This window comes from Thunnus albacares, chromosome 2 (genome assembly GCF_914725855.1).
Source record: "Thunnus albacares chromosome 2, fThuAlb1.1, whole genome shotgun sequence".
In the NCBI taxonomy this organism is placed as follows: Eukaryota; Metazoa; Chordata; class Actinopteri; order Scombriformes; family Scombridae; genus Thunnus; species Thunnus albacares.
The window spans coordinates 13967006-13989652 of NC_058107.1; the positions used below are offsets into that span (position 1 = coordinate 13967006).

The following is a 22647-nucleotide window of genomic DNA, read 5'->3' on the forward strand; positions in this document are numbered from 1 at the left end:
CAAGCCTCCTTGTATCTCAGATCAGCTAAGTGCCACACAGTCAAAAAGATCAAATCTTCAAATCTGGCCTATCTAGCCATTGGCTTATGCAACTAATTAACTTCACACACCAAAATTTGAATTTAAATTAACAATTGCGAGATATCATCAGGGGACACAAAGCACCCCACGAAGAAGTTTATGATGAAAAAAAGATGAGTATTAGAGAAGACAATCGGTGAAGTAAGGAGGGCTTTTAGATGAGGGGATATCTCCAATTACAATCCAGCGTACACTTGTCAGCAGTAATGAAATGTTTGCTGAGAGGCTGCTATTTGTGGCTGCTAGATTGGATGATGCTGCTCCACTGCCCCCACTAACAATTATATTCCATGCATAAATTTCCCCACCATCTATTGTGTGAATTGTCGGCCAGATATACCTACAACTGTCCACGAATAATGAAACACTATTTGTGCATGTACAGTATAGGTACAGTATGACATTCTCCTCCTGCAGTGGAAATGCATAATGTATCTCGACACGACGCAAGAGCCACAGAAGAAGAGAAAATAAAAAAAAGGAAAAACTTCTGCTTCTTTTATTGTTTTTAAAGAATTACATAATGCATTAATCACAGTAAAGACAAACCGGCTTTCCCCGCATGTCATAATTGTGCAAGCTTACAATTAAATGTAAAATTAGATGTAATATGTAAAACTTTTTTTTTTTCTTTTTTCTCTGCTCATCCTTTTCAACTCAATTGTACAGGGAGCAGAGCAGTAAAGCTTTGAAGAACAGACCTCATTGGTCTGTTTACTTGATACCACTGCTCAGTGGTTTGCATACAATCAGAACTAAAATTATAGTCAATATCACAGTCATATGTATTGGTTTTGTATGAATAATTTGGTGTTTTGATCAGTGCTTCACCGGGGTCATTGGTAGCTGTGACCAGCTATCTGAGGAAACCCTGAAACATAAGCCAGGTCCAAATAATTTCATCAGATTTGTGCAGTATGTATTTCCAATTAAAGTGACATCACATAAACCTAATTAGTATAGATGCAACCTGCAACTTGATTTTCCAGTGCATGGTTTTCTCATCAAATTGATTACACAGACCCTGCAAGGAAGTGTACAGCACACATGCGAATCTGGTGCATGTGCTGCTGTAGACGGATATAAAATGTACTTGTGATGTCTCCCATAAACACGGATGCTCATTAGCTTGAAAGAGTAACAGTCAGGTCCTTAAGTTTGCTACTCAAACAACGTTTATGTTAAATGACTGCGGCTGTAAAGGCCAGAAGTAATAACATTTCAAAAATGCACTGCTCCCTGTCAAATGTTTTTTTTTTTTTCTTTTTTAGGAAAAGACATATTTTGTGCAAAATAAATCATCGAGTTCTGATATGCAAGTATCACGGACACAAAGAAAAGCTTTGCGTCCTCTTGCAGGTTCAATTACTGGCCTGTGGCAGATACTAATCCTATTCTACTGTTTTATCATGATTGAGAATGTACAGACCATTCAATGACTTCATGCAAGAGGAGGCAGAGGGTCAACCAATCACACAATCGTCTCACACACCCACTAGACAAAAAAAAAAAAAGAAAAAAAAAAAAAAACACACTCATGTACTACACCACCACCACTTTAGCATAAACTGCAAGTCAGTAACAAGTCAATAGTGTTGATTATTTGCTCTTCTATCCTACTGTGTATTGTGCTGTCAGGTCATTTACCATAAAATGTAATGGATTATCCAAACTATAATACACGTGGCACATTTGTGCACAAAAATGAAGCAGAGGAGTTCAAGAGAAAAGGAGTTTTAGTCATTTCTGGATAATTAAAGACATGCTTGTTCTATAATTGGAAAGATACAATGACAATGGGATATCACAGCACGCCAAAAAAGGGGAACAAAAGTAATATAAGTGCACATAAACACGAGTCCCTTTCTTGAACTTACGAGGAGGTAGAGAGCTAATATCCAATAGTTCACTAGTCTGCCCATGCGGACACATGTGGCATCTCAGGTATAGTATCAGAAAGTAAAACGTCTTTGTTCGCTAACAAAGGTTTGTGTTATTTAAGGGCAATGTGACCACAACAAGCATCACAGCAGCTCCTCCCTTCCCCTTAATGTATTACTATGAAAAGGTGCTGAATGTACGAATCTACAGCAAACCTTTAACCAGTGCAAAAAAGTGATCCAGTACTCTGTTGTCAACCAATGCAAGACAGTTTCTGTATGCAGACTGATATCAGGCTGATTGGTTTCAACTCTGAGGTAGGATCTAGCTAGAATACCAAAAGGGGATATTTGTTCAAACTCAAGTGCATTAAAGGGACTCAGCCGTGACAATCAGTAATGTAGCGATGCCTATGTTCCTGCAAGTGAGGGCTGGACAAAGGTTCCTCAGTGAGATGTGGTTGGCCCATTGGGGTGTGTTTGTGTGTGTGTGTGTGTAAGAGAGGGGGCGTTAATGCCTATTCTGGGTTAATAAAAAAAAAAAAAAAAAAAAGAAAGAAAATTAACTACCTGTACAGAGCGCCCCACATCAAAGGCACTATTTTCAATATTTCCTCAAATGCCACCACTCCTCTGTGCATGAGTTGACCCTGTATGTCTTAATCGCCCAGCATCCCCCCACCTAAAGGGCTACTCATTGCTAAGGTGCCTTCCTAACTCAAGCTTTTCTAGCAAGTTTAATACAATATCAGCACTTGCCTCAGACATCTAGAATGGGCATGATATGCATTCAATTTAAAAAAAAAAAAAAAAAAAAACTAGATAAACAAAGCATTAAATAGAATTACAGAAATAAATACATTTTATTTCATATAAATATGTGGGCCCTTCTGTCCAAATTGTCACTGACACGTGTTTTGGGAATAGGTTGAAGTAAACAATTCATGAAATAAGCTGCCCTACTGTTTGATACACTAACCTTTTGAGTAGTGATGGTTATTATGAATTGATCTCTGTGTTTGAGTCACTAAATCCCATCATTAACTCTCACGCACTGTAAATCACCATGTTACAATGCATTTGATGAACATTATATTGTAATTTAATTGGAAGCCCATCCTTCTCACTCTGAGGAAAAGAAAAAAAAAAAGATCAGTGATCACACCAAGGAAGTCTGGTCCCTTTAAATAGGATTATCTTTTAGGCTGATTTAATGTCATATTGGTAATTGTGTATGTATATATATATATATATATATTTATATATATATATATATAAATTCCTAATACAGACCCCAAAAGTGAAACATGACGGAAGAGACAAAAACATAAAAAGGAAAAATCCAAATTAGGTTCAAAGATAACATCTTGCCAAATTTTTCCCCAAGGCCGTTATCCCACCACGGCTAAAACCTGGATTTATCCTCATACGTACAGTAATATATATTTTGTAATCTTTCAACGTCTCTGGCTATGTACAAGCTATACAAATAAAGAGCAGGCTGAGGGCCAGGTTTTAGAAGCTGTGCAGAGGGAGCAGTTGGTTGGGAAGTCTCCCAGTCTCCCGGCTCCTTCCCCCGCAGTCTGCCCATACAGGTGGCTGTTCTGCTTCACTTGCGATCGTCGATGGTCTTAATGAATTCCACCGCCGCGGTGAACTGCATCCACCAATAGCACTCCTCCCCACTCAGCCGGCTGGCGTAGAAATTATTGATGTACTGAACGGTGGACAGCAGGCAGGGCGGGTTTGCCTGGAGGGGAGGAGAAGTGGGGATGGGCCCGCATTAGCCGCTGAAAGAATCTCACGCTACGCCATACAGATTACAATCATAAATATGTAAATATGTAAGATATATCCACACAGGTTATGGTGCCTTGCGATTACAATACAGTCGTTTTGGGGAACAATATTCTGATTTTTATTCATTCAAAAGAAGTCTATAAATGATCAATGCTAATGGTACAAAACCTTGGAAATTAAAGAATTTTTTCCTCACCTCAGTAGCAAAGTGTGAAATAATAGAGAACAGAAGCAGGAAAAACAGCAGACTCACCCTTATGAGGACAAAGACAAGCACAGGCACAAAGTCATCAGCTCCAGGGACAGAGTCTTCATTTGCCAGACTGAGGAGGTTCATAATGGTGGAACACATGCGCAGTATACACTGGACTTTGTCTCTTGGTGTCTTGTAGGCATTGATGGTCCTGATCTCAGACTGCGCAGAGGGCCAAGGAGCCTCCTTCAGGTAAACCTGCAGCCAGAAAAGTCAAAACACTCAAAACCTTTTACAAGCTGTTTGCACCCCCACTAAGTATATCTTCCTTCTCCACAAATGTGTAGAAGTGATGAAAAAAATATGACCAAGTTGATACCTCTGGGATTTGAAGAGCTTTATGATTGGCCGTCACAACTTTTGAGAGCCGCTGGATGTGTTCATGGAAAAGCCTGCCAAGAGAGAAACAGCTCAGTGTTTGACACCAGAAAGCACATATGCTGTCCAATCTATTGATTACTATTACTAAACAATTTATCCGTATTGATTGTATTTGTATCTTGTCTTCTGGTTTTCTAATGATTGATCAAGTTGCCTCAACACTTTTAAATAACAGTAAATAAAATGAGCTTTCATGGTTTACAGCATCATACTTACATACTATACATGTAGACTTTGGTCACACAATGTTATGGCTTACAATTTCATTTTGTATTACAACGTTTTCAATTAAGATGAGCCAAGAAGTACAGTATATATATATATATATATATATATATATATATATATATATATAAATATATATATACACACATACTTAAATAATTACTTAGACACATAGACAATTATGACAATTACTTAGATACAACTTTCAAAATGATACTAACTCTTCTATATAAAAATATAGTATATTTTTAGACAATATAACAGATCTACCCAATGGTATTTTATCAACAAGTGTCCTATTTTAGATTTTGTACGTAAAAGTAATTTACATAATTTTCATATTGTCAGGCAAACCTGCTCTAATAAATTATTCTAAATGCCAAAACAACAAACATTGCAGACCTCAGATTACCACTCACTGATTTATAATTCACATTTGTGCATCTGAACACTTCTTTTTGTCCATTATGTTGAATTCCAACCAACATACCTAATTATATATTCTTGTTTTTTTTAGAACACCAGGTGCAGTATCAAAGTCTATTTACTATTCTAACTAATATTACTTTCAATCTTAAATGCCAGAGCATTACTGCCGCCCCTACACAATTCCTCAGTTTGAAATCTTCATAACATAACAGCGAAGAACTGCATAGTAGTGAGACTGAAGCACTTTGAGTAACACTGTGGTAACTCCAGCTACTCACTGGTCTCTGAGAATATCTCCATCTTGGTTTGGGTAGAAGGCCAGTTTGAAGATGCGGTTCATAACGCTGCGCTCGATAGCCATCTGGGCATCCTGCAGCTGGTCCTCGCTAGCATACTGCCAAATGGCATCACGGGCCATGGCGCCGTACAAGTAGCGCAGAAAATCCTCCACTGCTGCAGTCTTGTCATCAGCTGCTGTGCACCCCTGGAACGCTGGAGGGGAGGCGGGGAAACAACAGAGTCAACACCGGGACAGGATAAAGAGGGAATGTTTTAAAGTGAAGTTGAGTTTGAAAGTAACACTGTGTGTGGACACGCATCAACTAACTAAATTTTAATAATAAACACAAAATGGTGAAAAAAGTGTCTACTAATTACATATAAGCTACCAATACACTATCACACTTTAAAAGGACAAATTGTGTCACATGATATCTATAGTGTCCACTTAAAAATGTTTCATATACGACCTACTCTAACTGCTTCTCTATATTATAAACTAAATCTTGTTTGGAAGCCACAGCTTATTTGATTGTTATCTTCGGAGTGATAGCAGGAAAAACATTGTAAAAGCTTGTAGAACATGTCAAAATGAAAATTTAGAGATACCCTTAATGAAGTCAAGCATCTTGGACTCCATGTGTTCAAGAAGGAGCCGAACACAGACAGTGGTGAAGTAGCGGTTAGCCACTTCCTTATCTCTCAGCACCCTCTGGAGGAGCCTCTCCAGATGGGCCTGTGAGGTCTGCAGGCCCTGACGACACCTGGTTAGATAGGCTATGTATGGTGCCCGCTTTCTAAAAAGGAAACACATGCAAGAATTTGTGTTTTATTATTGTCACTGTAGTGCACGCTGCATCTTCGAGTTGCAAGACTACGCACTGAGCAAAGAAAAGATAATTAAAAGACACATAGGGTGCACCGAGTGAGTTCTCCTCATCTCCCCAGGCCCCAACAGTTACCTGTAATCCTCCGCAATAGCAGCCAGCAGCTTCCGGCAGGTACGCGCGTCGAAACGGCTGACACAGCGCGTGGTCTCCTGGATCTGGGCCATCTGGTTCTTATCCTGAAGGTTGATGGCCTCTGCTAGCTGGACCTTCAGGAAGCAGACGATCTCATTGTCTGGGAGAGAGGACAATAGGGAGGCAGCATTAGACACAATACTCACCGCTCACAAAGGAACGGCTGGTCGCTGTAATCTGATCAACCTGCCGCCTCCACATGACAATGTGACTGATGGCCACGAAGATGGAGTCTTATGGTTTTACTGTTAACCATTTCACAGCAGTGGCGTAGGTAGAAATTGTATTTTGGGTGGGCCAATACAAAGTGGGTGGGCTATCTTTTCTTAGAAAAACGGACTTGTGAAAAGTTAGAAGAAGGAAAAAGAACAAACATAGACAAACTGAAAAACAAGCAACTAGTTTACTTTGCGACGTTCTGCATCACAAAGGCAACAACAGCAAAACACTGTCTATCCACCCTACCTGCATCAGCAAGACCACCTGTGCATCGACTCTACAGCTCATGGTACTGTGAATTATTTTATTGCACAAAGTGGCAACTACAAACTCAGACAGCAGAAGTGTTGGACAGAAATCACACATGTAACACATCCCTCATTCATTATATCCTACAGCCGTTGTTGCTTCACTACCGGTCAGCTCACGAAAAACCAAATTTTCACATTTTACAGAAAACTGCATCCTTACACTCTATCCTTGAATCTAGAAAACTGTCCGTCCTACTGTGATGAAAACACCTTGGTTTTCCATTCTTGACTGTGCAGGGAAATACATACAAATTTAGCTGTGAATGTGGTTCATAAAGGGCGCATAAATCGGTGGGTGAACTCATAGCTGCTAGAAAATGATTTCAGTTAGGGGCTTGGGGGTGCTGTCTATTAAACACCTCCTCCCCAAAAAATGTTTGAGTTTATTGAATACTTGCAGCAATCCCACCGCAGCAGAAATGAGAACGGGGTGCATCTCCCCGTTGAGAGATACGCTGTGCGCGTTTTCGCTCAAGAAACAGCAGCGTAACTTCACCGATTATTTAAATCTCCTGACACACCGACAGGATCAGTCAGGATCTGATGGTAATTAATGTTCTTTGTTCTGTTACACATCCAAAAGGTCACACACACACACAGTCTGGGTTCATACAGTGAAATTGTTTGGAGTGAAGCAGCCGTCCTCCTGATAAATCCTGAGCTTCATCAGAGATGTCGAAAAAAAATTTTCAGAAGCTAAAAGTTTAATTCTGTTTCCTCTGGAGAGTGTCCTCTGTCCTGTCAAGTTGATAACTACCGTTTTTTGGAAGTCGGGCTGCTGGAGAAAATTCTAATCGGCATGTGTCAAACGGGTCCTTGAGCCGCGTGTTTCACGCCTGGTTCTTTTCCCTCCTTCACTATCTTGATACACATGATCTATTGTTGCCAGACCAGCTCACACACACACACAACAGAAAAAAAAAAAATTATTCCAACAACACAAATGGGCCTATAGGTTGGCAGCCACTTGGAGGCTGCAGCGCTCCCAGAACCCCTACCTCACATGGCTATGAGTGAACCCGCATCAGACTTGACCAGGAAGAAAGTGCTATACCACCAGGGAGCGAGCGAGCGGCTGGGCTGACCTTGTCATGGACTGATGAGGTGGTGGAGTTTCTTCTTACTATACTTTTTTCAAATAACTCATTAAAAACTTTGTTTGGCCATCATTGTAGCGTTAACAATACATCACCTGAGAAGCAGCTAGTAGGCTGAAGGCAGCTCAGGAAGGTCTGTGTGTCAGAACCGGAGCAACTAATTACATTCTGGAGACTTCCTACGACTTGTTTCAACTGTTCCGTTTTAATCAGCCGACAAATTCAACACATACATCGAGTCAACATTAAATCGAGTTCACGTTTATTTATTTATTTCCTCAATATATTTTTTATATTTATCGTTACAAAATGTATTTTGATCAAACTTGGCTGGGTGGGCCGGTGCTGCCCAGCTCTATTACTGTCTACACGCCTGTTTTACTTCATTCTGTCTGCTATTCTCCTGCTTCTCCATGTGTAGAGGTGAACATGGTGCCCTGCAGAATTGCTAAGAGGAAAGGTTAAGAGGTCCCTCTTTTATTTTGTGCAGCATCAAAATACTTTTATATTTTTGATAAAATGTTGAGCCATTATTAATCTGTGTGGTTACACGGGTATTCTTAATATGTATGATGGCTTCATAATAGGATATTTTACGGACACCATATGGGAATTTGTTTTTTTAACATCCCCGACTCTTTCAACCTTCCCCCAAACCTTGGTGGGTGAGTCAGAAGGTGAAGGTGGGACAGATTTGGTGTCTTGCTTAAGGACTCTTTCAGCAGGTTGGACGTTTGCCAACATCAAGGGCTTGTTCCCTGCTCCCAATACAGAGTTGTGACATAGATTATTATAATTTAGTCGACAGGACAAAGTATAACAACAGCTCAATACACTCTGCAATGCATTCTTGATTTAGCTTAAATGCAGTCCCAGTTCTGACTGCATGGATGCTGCATTAATGCTGCGTTATTGTTCTGCCTCAAAAAGAAAAGAAAAATTCCTTCTTTTCAGAAACAGGGAAGCAAATGAGCTGTAATACCTATCCAGTTCCAGAAAAAACAGGAAACTCTTAACTTGAGAGCTAATAAAGGATACATGTAGCATAGATGACAGCCTACCTTCAGGGTCCATGTGGTCAGGCAGCCCATTTCGAGTGGTTGCGGGAGTCATGATGGGCAGAGCCACTGAGTCAGCAGAACACAATGCCAACCTCAACTTCTTCTTTGCATCACTGGAAGACACAAAATACAACATTTCTAAATAAGTAATGGCTAGGCAACTAGAAAGTGTTGAGTGATTGTTTGTGGTTTTCCTCAGAATTGTGAAAATCTGACCTGAAAGAGAACTTGGAGTCATGCTGCTGTGCTGTCTGGCTGGCTGAGTCTGGGAGGTCATCTGTGGAAATGTTCTGCAGAGTGTCTTCTCTTGGAGAGTCATGCACGCTGTCCTCAACACAAAGATCTGTCAACATAACAAAAAGCAAAGTAAGCAATAAGCAAATTACACAGTTTATCTGCTGCAAGTGTGTGTAAGGGTGTGTTTTTCCTGACCTCCTGCCCCATCGTAAGAAGCTCCAGTTGCGGCTCCGTCACTTGGGCTGGTCCTCTTGATGTTCCTGTACTTGTCCAGGATGTCTTCAGCTGCCTGGGCTTGTGAGCTATGTCTGGGCAAAGGGTCATCTAGAAAACCCCAAAACATACAAGATCCATTAAAATGAAACCCAACATAGTGGATATGCCTCAGCCACTCTGAACTGTAATGAAAACAAACCAGGACCAACCTTGCGGGATTCGCTCCTGAGCAATATCATCTTTCTCCTGCTTGTCCCTTTTCCGAAATGCTGCTATTGGAGCTGTGGAGGAGACATGATGTCAGTTGGGTGGAGTGACAACAGTTTCAGTATCGCTGGATGACAGGCTGATCATGAGTAACCTGTTGGCAGCCCATCAAAAATGCACTTTGTTAAATCTTTGGTACTTTTTCATGGGTTGTAATAAGACTAAAAATCTAAATGTGGGATGTATGGTATCATTCCACTTAAAAGTGTCAAAAAAGCAAAAAAAAAAAAAAAATTAAAACGGTGAATAAAGCCATTGTCCCATACCAGAATATCAAAAATGTCTGCTGTAACTCATTATGAAAAGTCTATAAAGACATAAATAACAAGAGACAAACAAGAGAGACGCTGAGTCGATCATTTGATGGGACAAACAGGAAACGTTGAGTATCTAACATTGATATTCTGTATTTTCCAAAAACAGTAAAATGGCAACATACTGTAGCAAAAGAAGGGTGATAAAAAACAGATGCATGAATGAGGACTGTGGGTGTATGAACTCAAGCTACACCATGTCACATCACAGCTATACAGCTCTAAGGCAACATCTACAAAGCAGCATGGCACGCAGCCGCTGGCTCCAGCAGTAAAGCTACGGTAGCTCAATGACGACAGCGTGAAAGCGTTACCTGGGACATCACTCTCAGCCGTCCAATACAGCACTGTGAGGAACACAACAGACAGGGTTGGCCTTTCACACACAGGCTGCCGCTCTGCGGGACAACTGACTGTGCGTCACCATGCAGAGCAACAGGACAAACACAATGGACTCACTCTACAGAGGTTGGTGGGAGATTTAGGCTTCACGGCTCTCTACTTTTTTCCATGTGCACACAGTCCTCCATTTTATGAATATCAATTTAATGTTTACTTAAGAAACATCATTATCTCAAAGAGTAATAAGCAGTCATTCCGTGTGGGCACAGCCCATTATTTCCCAGACAGATGTATGAGAGATGGTTATAGAGTAGAACTGCAACAAGAGATGTGTCATCTATCAGTGCTGATGACAGAGAGGTCTATCTAATGACCATTAGCCGCTGGCTGACAGCACTGCTGGGAGGGCTACAGCCATACAATCTACACAGCTAAAGCTCCTGTGATGACTGATTAGCTTTGAAAAGTCTATATAAATCTGCAGCCGGTGAGACGTGAGAGAAAAAGGACTGGACATGTCTCTGGAGTAACTTCAAACAACAAGAAACATCATTTTCCAACTGGAACATCAGCAATGGAGTGGACAACATGGATCATCATTCTCTTTCTCACATTATAAATTGGTTTTCGCTCTGCTCTTTAAAGTGTGATATTTTCCTGTCAGTTATGATTAAGAGAAGTTTTTTCTGGAACAAAACATAAAGGAGCTCTGCAATCAAACATCACTTAAATGTGCAAAAGCTGATTTTTCAGTTTAGAAAAGAGGACATGCTTAAAATGACCAAGTGACCTGTTTCCTTACCTTTAGGAATGGCTGACACAAAACGTTTCTTCCACCATGGTCTGTTGCGATCAGACTTCTCATCATCACTGTCTTTTCTGTCCTCAGTCTGTGAGTGAAAATCACCAAATCACACTTAGACACTAGCAAGTAGATTACTACACATAACAGGTGGAAATGGAGATGAAAGAAAACATTCGACTTATTTTTTTTTTTGCTATTTCGGAGCAGAATTTGTCAAAAACACATCCGTCTACGGCAATAAACCAGAGCACTGCTGTAGCTGGTTACCTCTCCTTTCAGGGAGTCCTTGCTGGGGGACGAGGACGGTCCTAGCGCGAAGGCCCCGGCAGGGTCACGCTCTTCAACTGCTACCCGCCGATTAAGGCCGGGGTCACTTGTGGGCCGGCGGCCTGGGCACACGATGTCAGAGCTGCGGCTACGGACCAGCCTGTCAGGGAAGGAGTGGCGCTGCTTAGTGTGCTCCAGCTCAGCCTGGGCCAAGCAGTGGGGCGTGAAGAGAGAGTGGCGCGTCTCTGGCCCCAGGGCGCTGGCTTCAGGGATGGGAGGGTCGGGGGGAGGGTGAGGGGGCCTGGCGTAGTGCACTTTGGGCCTCACTATTGTTCCGGTGGAGGAACCTGAGGTAATAAAAGACAGAAATAAAAGATCTGTTTAATGGAAATTTGCCTGATGAATATGGAAAACATTGAAATATCCGTGTGCACTTGATATGAGTAGTTTTCATTACAGTCCCTCTCATTTTGAAGTTAGTTACTTTCAAGCCCACTAGACAGAGACTGCAGTGTTTCCCTTATATGCTTTCAACAGTGGCGCAGCAGCACAGCACTTGTGACGAACGCCACCACTGAAATTTCACGTTGTATATAATAATCACACACACACACGGCAGAGAGGTGGAGAAAGTGAACCAGGTGAGGTGAAAGAATTGACGACTTCTACTCTCGTTACTTTAAGTGCAATAAAACCGTCACGAGTAAAAAGCCAATAAGTACTTTATCAAAAAACTGCTTTGCCCGCAGTCCCTCATCAGTTTTACACAACCACAGCGTGCTGGTTAGGCTAATGGTAAATTGTTATGAGCAAGCTAAACTGATAGCTGTCTGTATGTAGCTGATGTAAATGTTTAGCTTAGTTTGCCACGTATCTTAAAATCTGGCAAATTCTTGCAAACTTAGCTGCTGGCTGAGACGGCAGCCCCTTCCTCTCTCTACCAGCAGAACCTGCAGCAGTGAATCACATCAGCAGCAGAGGGAGGAGGACAGAGGACAGGTAAGGACTGACAGTGACTGTTGACTACATGTTCTTCATTCTTTCTATACGTAACTCAGTATTTTGATGTCAGGAATATTATTTATTTTACTGAAATTTTAGATTTGTTTCCAGTGAGATATTATTGAGTTTATATAGTGACTTTGCTGTTGATATAAATCAACAAGGATTACTTCAGGCAGGATGTAGCGCAATGTCTGCCTGTACTGTGAAAAACTACAAACTGCGTTGTTTTTTTTTTTTAACAAATATTGTAATGATAATGGTCCAAATGATGATGTGAAAATGCATAGTTTTTAGTCAAATAACATCAAATTTTCTTGGGGGAAAACCTTCAAATCCCCCAACTGTGTTTTTGACACTTTTAACATGACACTTATTTGGACCTCCAGAGCCCTTGTGGTGTCAAATGCTCCTGTAAATTATCACACACATAACTCTGTGGACATGGATAAACCTACCTGGAACAAATCTAAGCTAATTTTAAGTTATTCCACTGACAGTGTGCGTAAATACGTGTCCTGGCGTCGAATTTAATACATTAATGAAATTCTACCAGTATATTTGCCAAGAGATGTTATTCTGTACCACAATATCTCACCGTTTCTAAAGAGTAGTTGCTAAACATTACGAAAACAGCGGAAAAAAAATACCTCGAAAGTGGGGGAGAGTGCTAAAGAGAGATGTTAGTGGGAGATGAGCCCTAGGTGTAGGTAGGCCACCTGTTCCAAGGGTAGACTCTCTCTCCTGAAAAGCTTCCAATGGCAGCATCGTGCCATGAGCACAGTGGGACAAGGGGACAGTGCCAAAGAGCCTGGGGTGAGGTCTCTCAACCTGTCATCCCTTCACCTTGCCACAGACACGCAGCCACTACCATCCCTCTCTCAAACAATCTCCACCTGCACTGCGAACAAAACCCTCAGAAGATGGGAGCGAAGACTGCAAACGGATCATTTGGGATATTAAATGTGTCAAACAGAATGACATTTCACTTCCACTTATACTGCATCCAATAATTGGCACAAGACTTGGGTGAGGGGCGCAGGCACTCTTTTGGTTAATTTCGCAGACCTCAAGCTGTTCTGCGAGCGCGTGACATTAGGGTCGGGATTTAATGATACTCATTTCTATCTCTGATTGGCTGTAGAGCATTTTGGGAGTGCAAATTACCTTCACCAGAGGAGAGGGGATCAAACATGGCCAATAAGGAATCAGCTTGTGAGGGTGGAGATGTCAGATGGTGTGATCCTGTAACAACACAAGAGGACACGAGACAATTAACAGAGTTTAATAAAACAAGCACTGATACACAAATGCACATTTCTGTTAGCTTTAAAAATGTTTATCATTTGAGGTCTTCCAAACTTGCTGGTTCCCCAGTCCCACTAACAAACTCTCTGCTTTAACTCTCAGTAAAAATTACAACTGTTGAAACCAGTGAGCAAATAAAACAGTGATTTAGTTTGGTGGCAGCTGTGGAGGTGACAGGGATTGATAGCTCTGGCTGATGCTGTTTTGACCAGATAGACACTGGACTGATGGCTTAGCTAGCCTAGCAGGGATGTGACACTCTCCTACCGTGGCCTGACTCCTCCCCATCTGGACTGGTCACAGAGTCCTTTCCTCCAAAATCTGAGCTGCACTCTGACCGCAGGTCCTCGATCTTGTTGGGGATGTCTTCAGAGGTTGCGCTGATACCTGCGGCATAAAAAAAAAAAGTTGTGTTGACATTCAGGACAAAAGCGACTCAATATCACCTCAGTCTACAGAGAGATGTCTCAGCTTGCGAGCAGTCAAAAAAAAAAAAAAATGAATGAATGAAGAACCTGCATGCTAACAAAAAGAGGATATTTTTCTCTTTAGACTATGCTGTATGGTGTCTCTCAGATGGGAACCCAGTGGGAGCTCTAAATTGGAAGTGTAAGCTCCCATGGGTTAGGAGAAAGACACAGATAAGAGTGATCATCAGACGCAGACTATCCATCGGCCGGATCCCGTGAGACATTTTCCTGTGTGCTGAGCCTGGAACTTCACCGCTGGCTTCTTAATCTAGGATACTACTTCATGCATGTCAACATAGCGTGTCCACCTGAGCCCACGGAAAAGACAACCAGCATTAACCTCTGTGTCATACAGAAAATTTCACACTGACCCCACTATGCTGGTTAACAACCCTCCCAGCACCATGATCACTCTAAAAAGAAACAAGGAAAGCAAGAGGGGAGGCAGTTTCAGTCTGTGTATTTAACCTAAGTTTAGCAGGTATATATACGACTTATGTGATATATATATGACTTTTTCTACTTATAGGAGACAAAACAAACTACGGAGTCGAAATAGAAACAGAACTGTTTCAAACAGAGAAAACACGTGAGATGAAGTAGTTGAGTGAGAAGGTGGTGTTGGGGAAGATATGGTAGATTTATACCTGAGACAACACTGAGGCCTGGAGTGCTGGGTCTGGAGCTGACTTCTCTGACCTCTGTATCATCTGAGGTGCTGCCAACACCTGAGCAGCTCTCCAGCTCCTGCAGCCGCTCCTCCTGCTTCAGGTCCGGGGCTTCTGCAAATAAAAAAAAATAAATAAAAAAACTATAAAATTTCTCTCTTCAGGAAAAAGACATCTTTCCTCACTTGTAGTGTGGATAAAGTACCGTTTAAAATCAAACAATACTCATGGCTGTTTCCAACAGATGCTGGTCATTCTGTCACTCCACCCCCTCCTCTGTTATGGTTATTGGGAAATCAAGCGTGCACATATGCATGAAATCAAACAAAGCATACATTATCATGTCTTATAACTGCCAAACGAAACCATAAAGCTAGTATGGCCAATTCTTTGGCTACCCAACGGAGCTGTTGGGTCGGGCCCAGAGGCTCCATACTAACAGCAGTACTCATTTGCATGCTCGTTAGTAATAATGTGTTGGTGAAGTGCTCTTCAGAGTGTAGTTTTCTGCTGCCTAACCATGAAACAAGCGCTCTACTCGAAGCAAGCCTCCGATCGTGCTATTACAGAGCCGAACAGGGGCAGCAAACGGAACAAAAAGCAATCAAGACACTCATGCATGTCATTTCTACACTGCACATATTGAGATGGTGTACTACTTCAATTAACATAAGGCCCAGGCTTTTCAAAGAAACACTTAACGCTGTCAATTAAAGCACTCTACTGATTTTCACGAAGCACAGGTAAGCACATAATCTCTCATTAATGAAAGCTTTGGACAGTATCTTCATTTTGAAAGAACAGACAAAAGAAAATATCTATGATTGTATTTACATTTGCACTGACACAAGTGACACAAGTGCCCGAAGTGATTATTGTCATAACAAAAGAAAATGTGCACACCAGTGTCAGAGCGATGCAATGTTACATCTAGCCAGAAAAAGAACTGACACCACGTAAACTGACGGAGGACAGCTGCTGTCCTTGCGCTTCCCTCCCCACTGCTCCACCACAGGTGCAAACACACCTGGTGGTCCCTCTAAGGAAACCCTGAGCTGCCTTTTACTGGCACACGCAGATCTGCCCTGAAAGACAGGCAAGTGCACACAAATATGATGACAGATGCATGCACACATTTTTTGGTATGGAATGCAGCGCCTCCACACCTGGTGTCCCAACCCCCCCCCCCCCCCCCACTATATCAAACAAACAAAATATGCATGCATATACACGTTTAAAGCTGTCGTGGAGATGAAGTGCGCGAATCGAGACGATAACCGAAGAAAACAAAAGGTCAAAAGGTGTCTAGAACGGCAGAATAAACCTGGCACCACACCTGAGTCACTAGGCAGGACCTCCACACTCCAGGCCTCGCTTGTGGTCTCTGAGATCGTGGAGCCATAGGGGTCGAGCAGCACTGAGCCCGAGCCAGGAAGACACAGCAGGCTGCCAAGCATGTTCTCCGCAGCTGCCCCTGAGAACAGAGAGAGACAGAGACAAAGAGTTAACCTCCTTCCGCAGCATGAAACTGCTTTACTGTCTGAAAAAGTGTTGGACCCGCGAGAAGTCACCTCTGTAGTCACAAAGTCATCTTGAGGACACCTTTTTGTTCTTTACCAAGTCTCTATTTGTTGTTAAAGGCACTAGTGTTGATTCATTTTCTGTAATTAGTAGTAATAAATTATTCAGATTTTAAGTATGAGCAATGTGTGAACTTGAGAATGTCACTACAGATTATATCCTTTTGACACCTTGATTTTTTTGAATTACATTAAATCAGCAAAGTAATTATTTAGTCTATAAAATGACAAAAAAAAAGTGAAGTAGTAAAAAAAAACAAATCATCACCAAATGTGAGATTTTAAAGGTGATATTTTCATATTGCTTGTTTTGTGACCCAAGATATTCAATTTACAATTAAAAAATTAAAAGCAAATTCTCACATTTGAGAAGCACGAACCAGCAAAAATTCAGCATTTTTGCTTATGAATGACATAAATGATCAAAATTATTATTTTCAACCGACTAATCAACTAATTGATCAGTCATGTCAGCACTATACCTACTGTACTAATCTTGCCTTACATCTTAATTAAAAATGAAATGGTTCTTTCAGTTGTATGTCTTTGTTTCTGACTTTTAAACAACATTGTGAGATGGCCTGAGATAAGCCAAGATATGAAATAAACCCTAACTGACTTCAGAGACAGTGAGCTTTGCATACAGAGACACAGAGAGAGTTGGAGGTCACATGCATTTCATGCTGGGACCCACAGGCACATATACCACTGTGCCAAAGGTCAGAGGTTAATGGTAATATCTCACCCTACCCTGGCCTCCAGGGCCATGACTTTGAGCTGTTGATTAAGCCTAGCATTACTCACAACCAAATTACCGCCTTGCCCATGCTCCCACTAAGTCCTCAGCACAGTGTCCCTCCATCTCCATTTGGGAAGCCGCGGCTTAACAAGGCGGAAGAATGTGGAGGAGTGGGAACAGAGCTAGCAGGTGTGAGTGGGAGTCAGTGGCCAAGGCTCAAGACCAAAAAGTCGACCTGTGCTAGCCGCACCCCCTGGTACGTCACGCTTCCACTTCATGGCACACACGCGCCATGAGCACGCATGCATGCCAGCACCCGGGCAACAGTGTGTACTGATGTGTTGGCGGGGGCAGGGCTCTCATTGGCGGTGGGAGAGTTCTATCCCGCTGTCCGTGTTTACAGTCTTCAAGGTAGGGGCGCAGAGTACTTGTCTTTCAGGTGGATGATTAAATAAGTGGCACAACAAGAAGTGAAACAATTAGAATTTCTGCCTCATTATCATGGTAATCTTATCAGTGGGATAATGAGGTATTAATGGATATTTAATGTGCATCTCATAACCCAATCCCTTGGAGAAAACACATAAGGAAATCGCTGTAAATTCACTTAATGATGGAAAAGTCCCCCAACGCCATATTCCGAAGAATGAAAAATGGTGGATGCAAATGAGAAGGAACCAAGGTCAATAAGACTGCAGGGACTGAGTGAATGTCAGAGAGAGAGGGATAGAGAGAGAGAGTAGGAGAGAGATGGGCAGGGGGGCAGGTTGTGCAGAAAAAGACTGAGGAAGAGGAGACAGGAAGATGAGGGTCTGTAGCTGGTTTCATATTAGACGACTTCTCAAGTCATCACAGTCAAACCTGTTTTTCTTATACAACCTGTGTCTTCCTGTCTCAGTTTTGGCTCTACAGAGTTCAGAGGATGAACTTCTACAATCTATTGAATATGTTTATCTTGTATATCAGCTTATTATAATTATGCATGTACTTACAGTATTCACTACTACCACTGTGATAACGCAAGCTAACCTCATATTGTATTTGTCTATGAAAAGATATCCTAACTGGTTTTGCCTCTAGCTTAGACAGTCCCGTTTTCTATTTTCATATAATGCATCCACTACACTACTGTGTTCTATCTATGGGAAGATAATTCATTGCTTATTCATTTAAATCCAGCAGTCATTAAAATAGGCAATTGCTTGGTCTTTAAATTGCTGATCCAAGTTCGAATGAATGTTATAAACTATGATGAAGCTCCTTTTTCTGAAATGACAAATATTCAGATGCAATACACAAATTAAGCAGTGTTATGATTTGGCAGTGTGACATGGTGCTAGAGCTCCAATAGTTAGTCAATTAATCAATTAGTCGATCGACAGAAAATTAATTGGCAACTATTTTGATAACTGATGAATCATTTTGAGTCATTTTTTAAGACAAGATGCTGAAATGATCTGGCTGCAGCTCAAATGTGAACATTTCCTAGTCTTGTTCTTCTGTGACAGTAAACTCAGGGTTGCTGCACCTTTTCTTAAATCAAATTCAAGCATTATATTTTTTTTTCACTTCTTCATCACATTAAATCAGATGTTGTTATGCTATAAACAACCAAAATGATAGTATTCTACAGACAGGAGACAAATTAAAATGAAAATACAACTAGGTTTCAAGTTACAAAACGTGTCACCGAGACAGCGATTTACTGTGAAAGTAATGCAATTACAATTTCAAGCAATTTCAAGCACTTTATTTAAAATCCAAGCGCTTTTCAAACCTTGAAAATACCACATTAAAATTCAAGCATTTTCAAGGACTACCAGCACCCGTATGAACCCTGTTAACTGAATATGTTTGGCTTGTGAACCTTTGTTAGAGGAAACAAGACATTTGAACTTGACTTTGGGAAATTGTGATGGACGTTTTTTTCTTTATGACATTTTATAGATCAAACAACCAATTGATTAATCAAGAAAATAACCCACAGATTATTCAATAATGAAAAGATTTCAATAAAGAAATAGTCGTTAGTTGCTTCCCTACATGGCACTGAATTTGCAAATTCTAATGATGTGCACCAGTGAAAATAAGTGTAATTAACTGTATTTCTTAAATCACAGAAAACTACTCAGAGAAAACACATAAAAATAGCCACATATGTGTTATATGGCATCTGGTGACTTTCTTTGTATAACCTGAACTGAAAACCTTCCCTTTGATGCTATTTCACTCATGTACCACAAGGTGATGACATTTCACTAAATCTACTCATTCAACAGTCACAGTGGGTCTTCAAGAGCAGACAATTCACCTTTTAAGATATAAAATGTCACACTGGCTTAGTGATACAGAGAGTAAAAGGTATTCAAATACAGGTAACAAACCCATGTCTCACCTGCTATTTCTTGCAGCCGATCTTCATCCATGTTGGGATCAAAGTCACTGCCGAGTACATCAGTGCTCCAAGTTTCACTGACTGTCTCAGAGATGTCCCGATCGTCTGTCAGGCCCATCATGTCTCTGATCTCAAATTTGCGCAGTTTGTCATCCAGGTTGTCCTGAGTGGTGGCTGAAGGAGGTATACAGTATGTTAGGTTGGGCCATCTTTTTGTAATATTTGTTTATAAAAATGTATCTATGCCTTCAACTCCACTTTTTAGTAACATTCACAAGAACAAACATGTACCCTGTTCATGCTCCAAAAGCTGTAGAGCCTCCACCCCATTGCTCCCTGATGGTCCAGCTCCCAGCTCAGAAACAGACTCTCCCTCCAGGTCCAGAGATGACACAGAGTTAGAACGATTAGATGGACCTGAGCAAAAAAAAATAGAAAGTAAGAACTTATCCAAGGTTGATCAGTAATTTTGTCAGGATTGTTTTGATCTCAAAATCCAATCAGCAGTGTCCGTGATACGATGTGTGACAAAACATTGTTTACTTTCTTACTTTGCCTATATTATTCTGAAAATATGCAAAAATACCCTGCAGTTATTAGTTTTTTGTTAGTTTTTGGCTTCATGTGTCTTCAAACTGCAGACTGACCCTCTGAGATGCCTTCCAGGTTGTCACTGCAGAGGGAGAAGCGCAGGGTTTTGTCTGGTTTACCATGCAGCTTAGTGTCATCAGCATGGCCGTCGCCTTGGGCCCCATCAGCCATCTGCAGGTTCAAAACCTAGAAATGCAGGAAACACGGGGAACAGGGGAAAGTATTGATCACAAATAAGTGCATGCATGAAAAAAACATCACTTATGTTGTGGCTGCAAACTTGTTTTGCCATAAGTCATTCTTAACAGAGCCATTACCTCATTTAAAAAAAGTCAGGGGACAGTTAAATGTGGATCAGGGAGTTAGACTTACAGGGCATAAAAAAGGTTTCTTATTACTTGCACATTACTGCAAGCAAAGATAAAGCCCTACAAAAGGCATGACACCAATTCTAAGAAATCACACTCCCCTTCACTGACACTAAAAAAATATTACATTGAATTTATGACATCATCATCTCTCCTGCAAATGAGTACATTAATTCAAGTCACATTACCTCATTCTCTGACATCATCCCAGGGACATTCTGAGGACCAGATCCTAGTGAAATCACCAGCACCTCCTCTGGCATCAGCTCCTGCAGGGACTCTTGGGAGCTGGCCTCTGCCTCCCCCTCCTGGGCTATGTTGGTACGGCTGCGGCTACGAGCAGCTGCTGGTTAGTGGGTTGGATGAAGGGAATTAGTAGAGAACGATTGTGTTATTTTCAGACTGTTGGACACTAAACAGCATTTTTTACTCATGTTTTAACTCCCAGATTTTTGTTGGATTTAGTCAACACATTATAGAATCAACATGTCACTTTTTAAAGGACATTTTTTGAGCAAACAAACTGTATATTTGTGAAAACAAACAGCTCTATCTTAAAGCTGGAGGCCAGCAAACCAAGACTCATCTAGTATGTCATACCAACGTGTAGTTTGTAACTGCAATTTAATGACTGAATTTAATTTTTAATTTAAATTGGAAGGTCAAATTGGCTTGAAAATGTCAAAACTTTTTTCTCTGTGCAGCTACAGGTTTACACTGGTGTGACATTTAAGATGAGTTTATCTCTGCCTCGCGTTTTTTAAATGTTAGACAGTAGTTAGTTAACAATGCAAAGGCTGAGCTTTCTTTTAGCATAAGAATGTTGGTTTTTATCATCTAAATATGGTGTTCCTGTTTAACTGTGACCAGTTCACCGTTTAGCTGCAAACAAATAAACAAACACACACACAACAGCACATAGACAGCTTTGCTTATGATGTCACTTTACGTACCAAATCCTCACTTGAAAATGGAAAAGGCTACATATCTGCCATAGTACTTAAACAATATGATTCAGCCAACACTAGTACACTAGTATAAAGAATTTATAACACTGTGCATAAAAAACATTAACCTGTAACACCATTTAAATTCAGTCTTCCAGCCCAAAATAAGTTGTCATTCTACACTGGACCACGTTAATCTACGTGTGTGTTACAATACCAACTGACATGCTACCATACTGTTTCTGGGATTAAAATGGCCGGCCTGACATAGTGGAGCACTTAAATATCACATGACATTCCTGATGAGCTCTACTACTCTAAAAACAGGACTGACATATTTCAGCCCTGTTTTTGTTGCTATATAGTGCACTGGTTTGATTCTTTAGCTTCATCCGCTGGATATAGTCAAAAACTTACTAAGCACAACTAACTACAGGCACTATACTAGTTCACTGAGGTTCTGGGTTTGTATGGAAAGCGTGCTGTTCACTTCTTCAATCACGTCAAGATTACATAAATACGGTCAAGACGTGCGACCACATTACACTCAATCTGGGTTGCATTTCCTTCTCAGTGCGAGTGGTTTTCATGAACAATGCCTCAATCACAGAATAAAAACCCGCATGAGCCACTTAACAGTTGAATGACGTGACAACGATTCTGGTTATATGACACTTTGACTAACAACACATTGACGCAGTTAAAGATTTTCAACTGATCTACCACTATGACTACATGACGAGCCAACGTAATCACTCAAAATAATTGAAATCATCAATGTACTTAGTTTTGCCCTTTCTCTCTAGATAGTGGATGCTATATGTGCTATCAAGAACACAACTGCTATTCCAGTACCTGGAAATGAATAGCCATACTCCGCTGAATGAGGAAGCAAAAAAGGGAAAAACTTAGAAAACGAAATGAGTGGGACAAACATCTCAGCCCTAACAATGAGCCAAAGCACTATGCAAAACAAAGCAGGTATGGTGAAAGCGCATGGAGGAGAGCAGCTGCTAGGTATCAGTGGTGAGGCGGTGGGGGGGGGGGTTACTTTGCCGTTTGGAGCATGGGCTGATGCCGGATGAGAATTATC

The 22647-nt window shown here is 41.1% G+C and overlaps 1 protein-coding gene across 4 annotated transcripts in view; it reads right to left on the reverse strand.

Annotated features, from left to right (window-relative positions):
• Positions 1-564: 564 nt before the first annotated feature.
• The window catches only part of gapvd1 (GTPase activating protein and VPS9 domains 1), a 33980-nt gene continuing 11897 nt past the window's right edge, over positions 565-22647 (reverse strand). For 2 of the 4 annotated variants that reach the window (XM_044366879.1, XM_044366867.1), the window contains 20 exons: positions 20796-20950; positions 20296-20425; positions 19940-20065; positions 19649-19822; positions 16271-16408; positions 14914-15048; positions 14064-14183; positions 13656-13733; positions 11487-11833; positions 11217-11304; positions 9701-9772; positions 9471-9599; positions 9255-9381; positions 9039-9151; positions 6291-6450; positions 5938-6125; positions 5328-5541; positions 4334-4406; positions 4015-4212; positions 565-3711 (listed from right to left, as the gene is read on the reverse strand). In XM_044366879.1, coding sequence (XP_044222814.1) covers positions 3571-3711; positions 4015-4212; positions 4334-4406; positions 5328-5541; positions 5938-6125; positions 6291-6450; positions 9039-9151; positions 9255-9381; positions 9471-9599; positions 9701-9772; positions 11217-11304; positions 11487-11833; positions 13656-13733; positions 14064-14183; positions 14914-15048; positions 16271-16408; positions 19649-19822; positions 19940-20065; positions 20296-20425; positions 20796-20950 — 2906 coding nt within the window. In that variant the 3' untranslated portion in view covers positions 565-3570. Of the gene's footprint in view, positions 3712-4014; positions 4213-4333; positions 4407-5327; positions 5542-5937; positions 6126-6290; positions 6451-9038; positions 9152-9254; positions 9382-9470; positions 9600-9700; positions 9773-11216; positions 11305-11486; positions 11834-13655; positions 13734-14063; positions 14184-14913; positions 15049-16270; positions 16409-19648; positions 19823-19939; positions 20066-20295; positions 20426-20795; positions 20954-22647 lie in introns of all 4 variants that reach the window. The other 2 variants (XM_044366874.1, XM_044366858.1) reach the window with 1 other exon arrangement.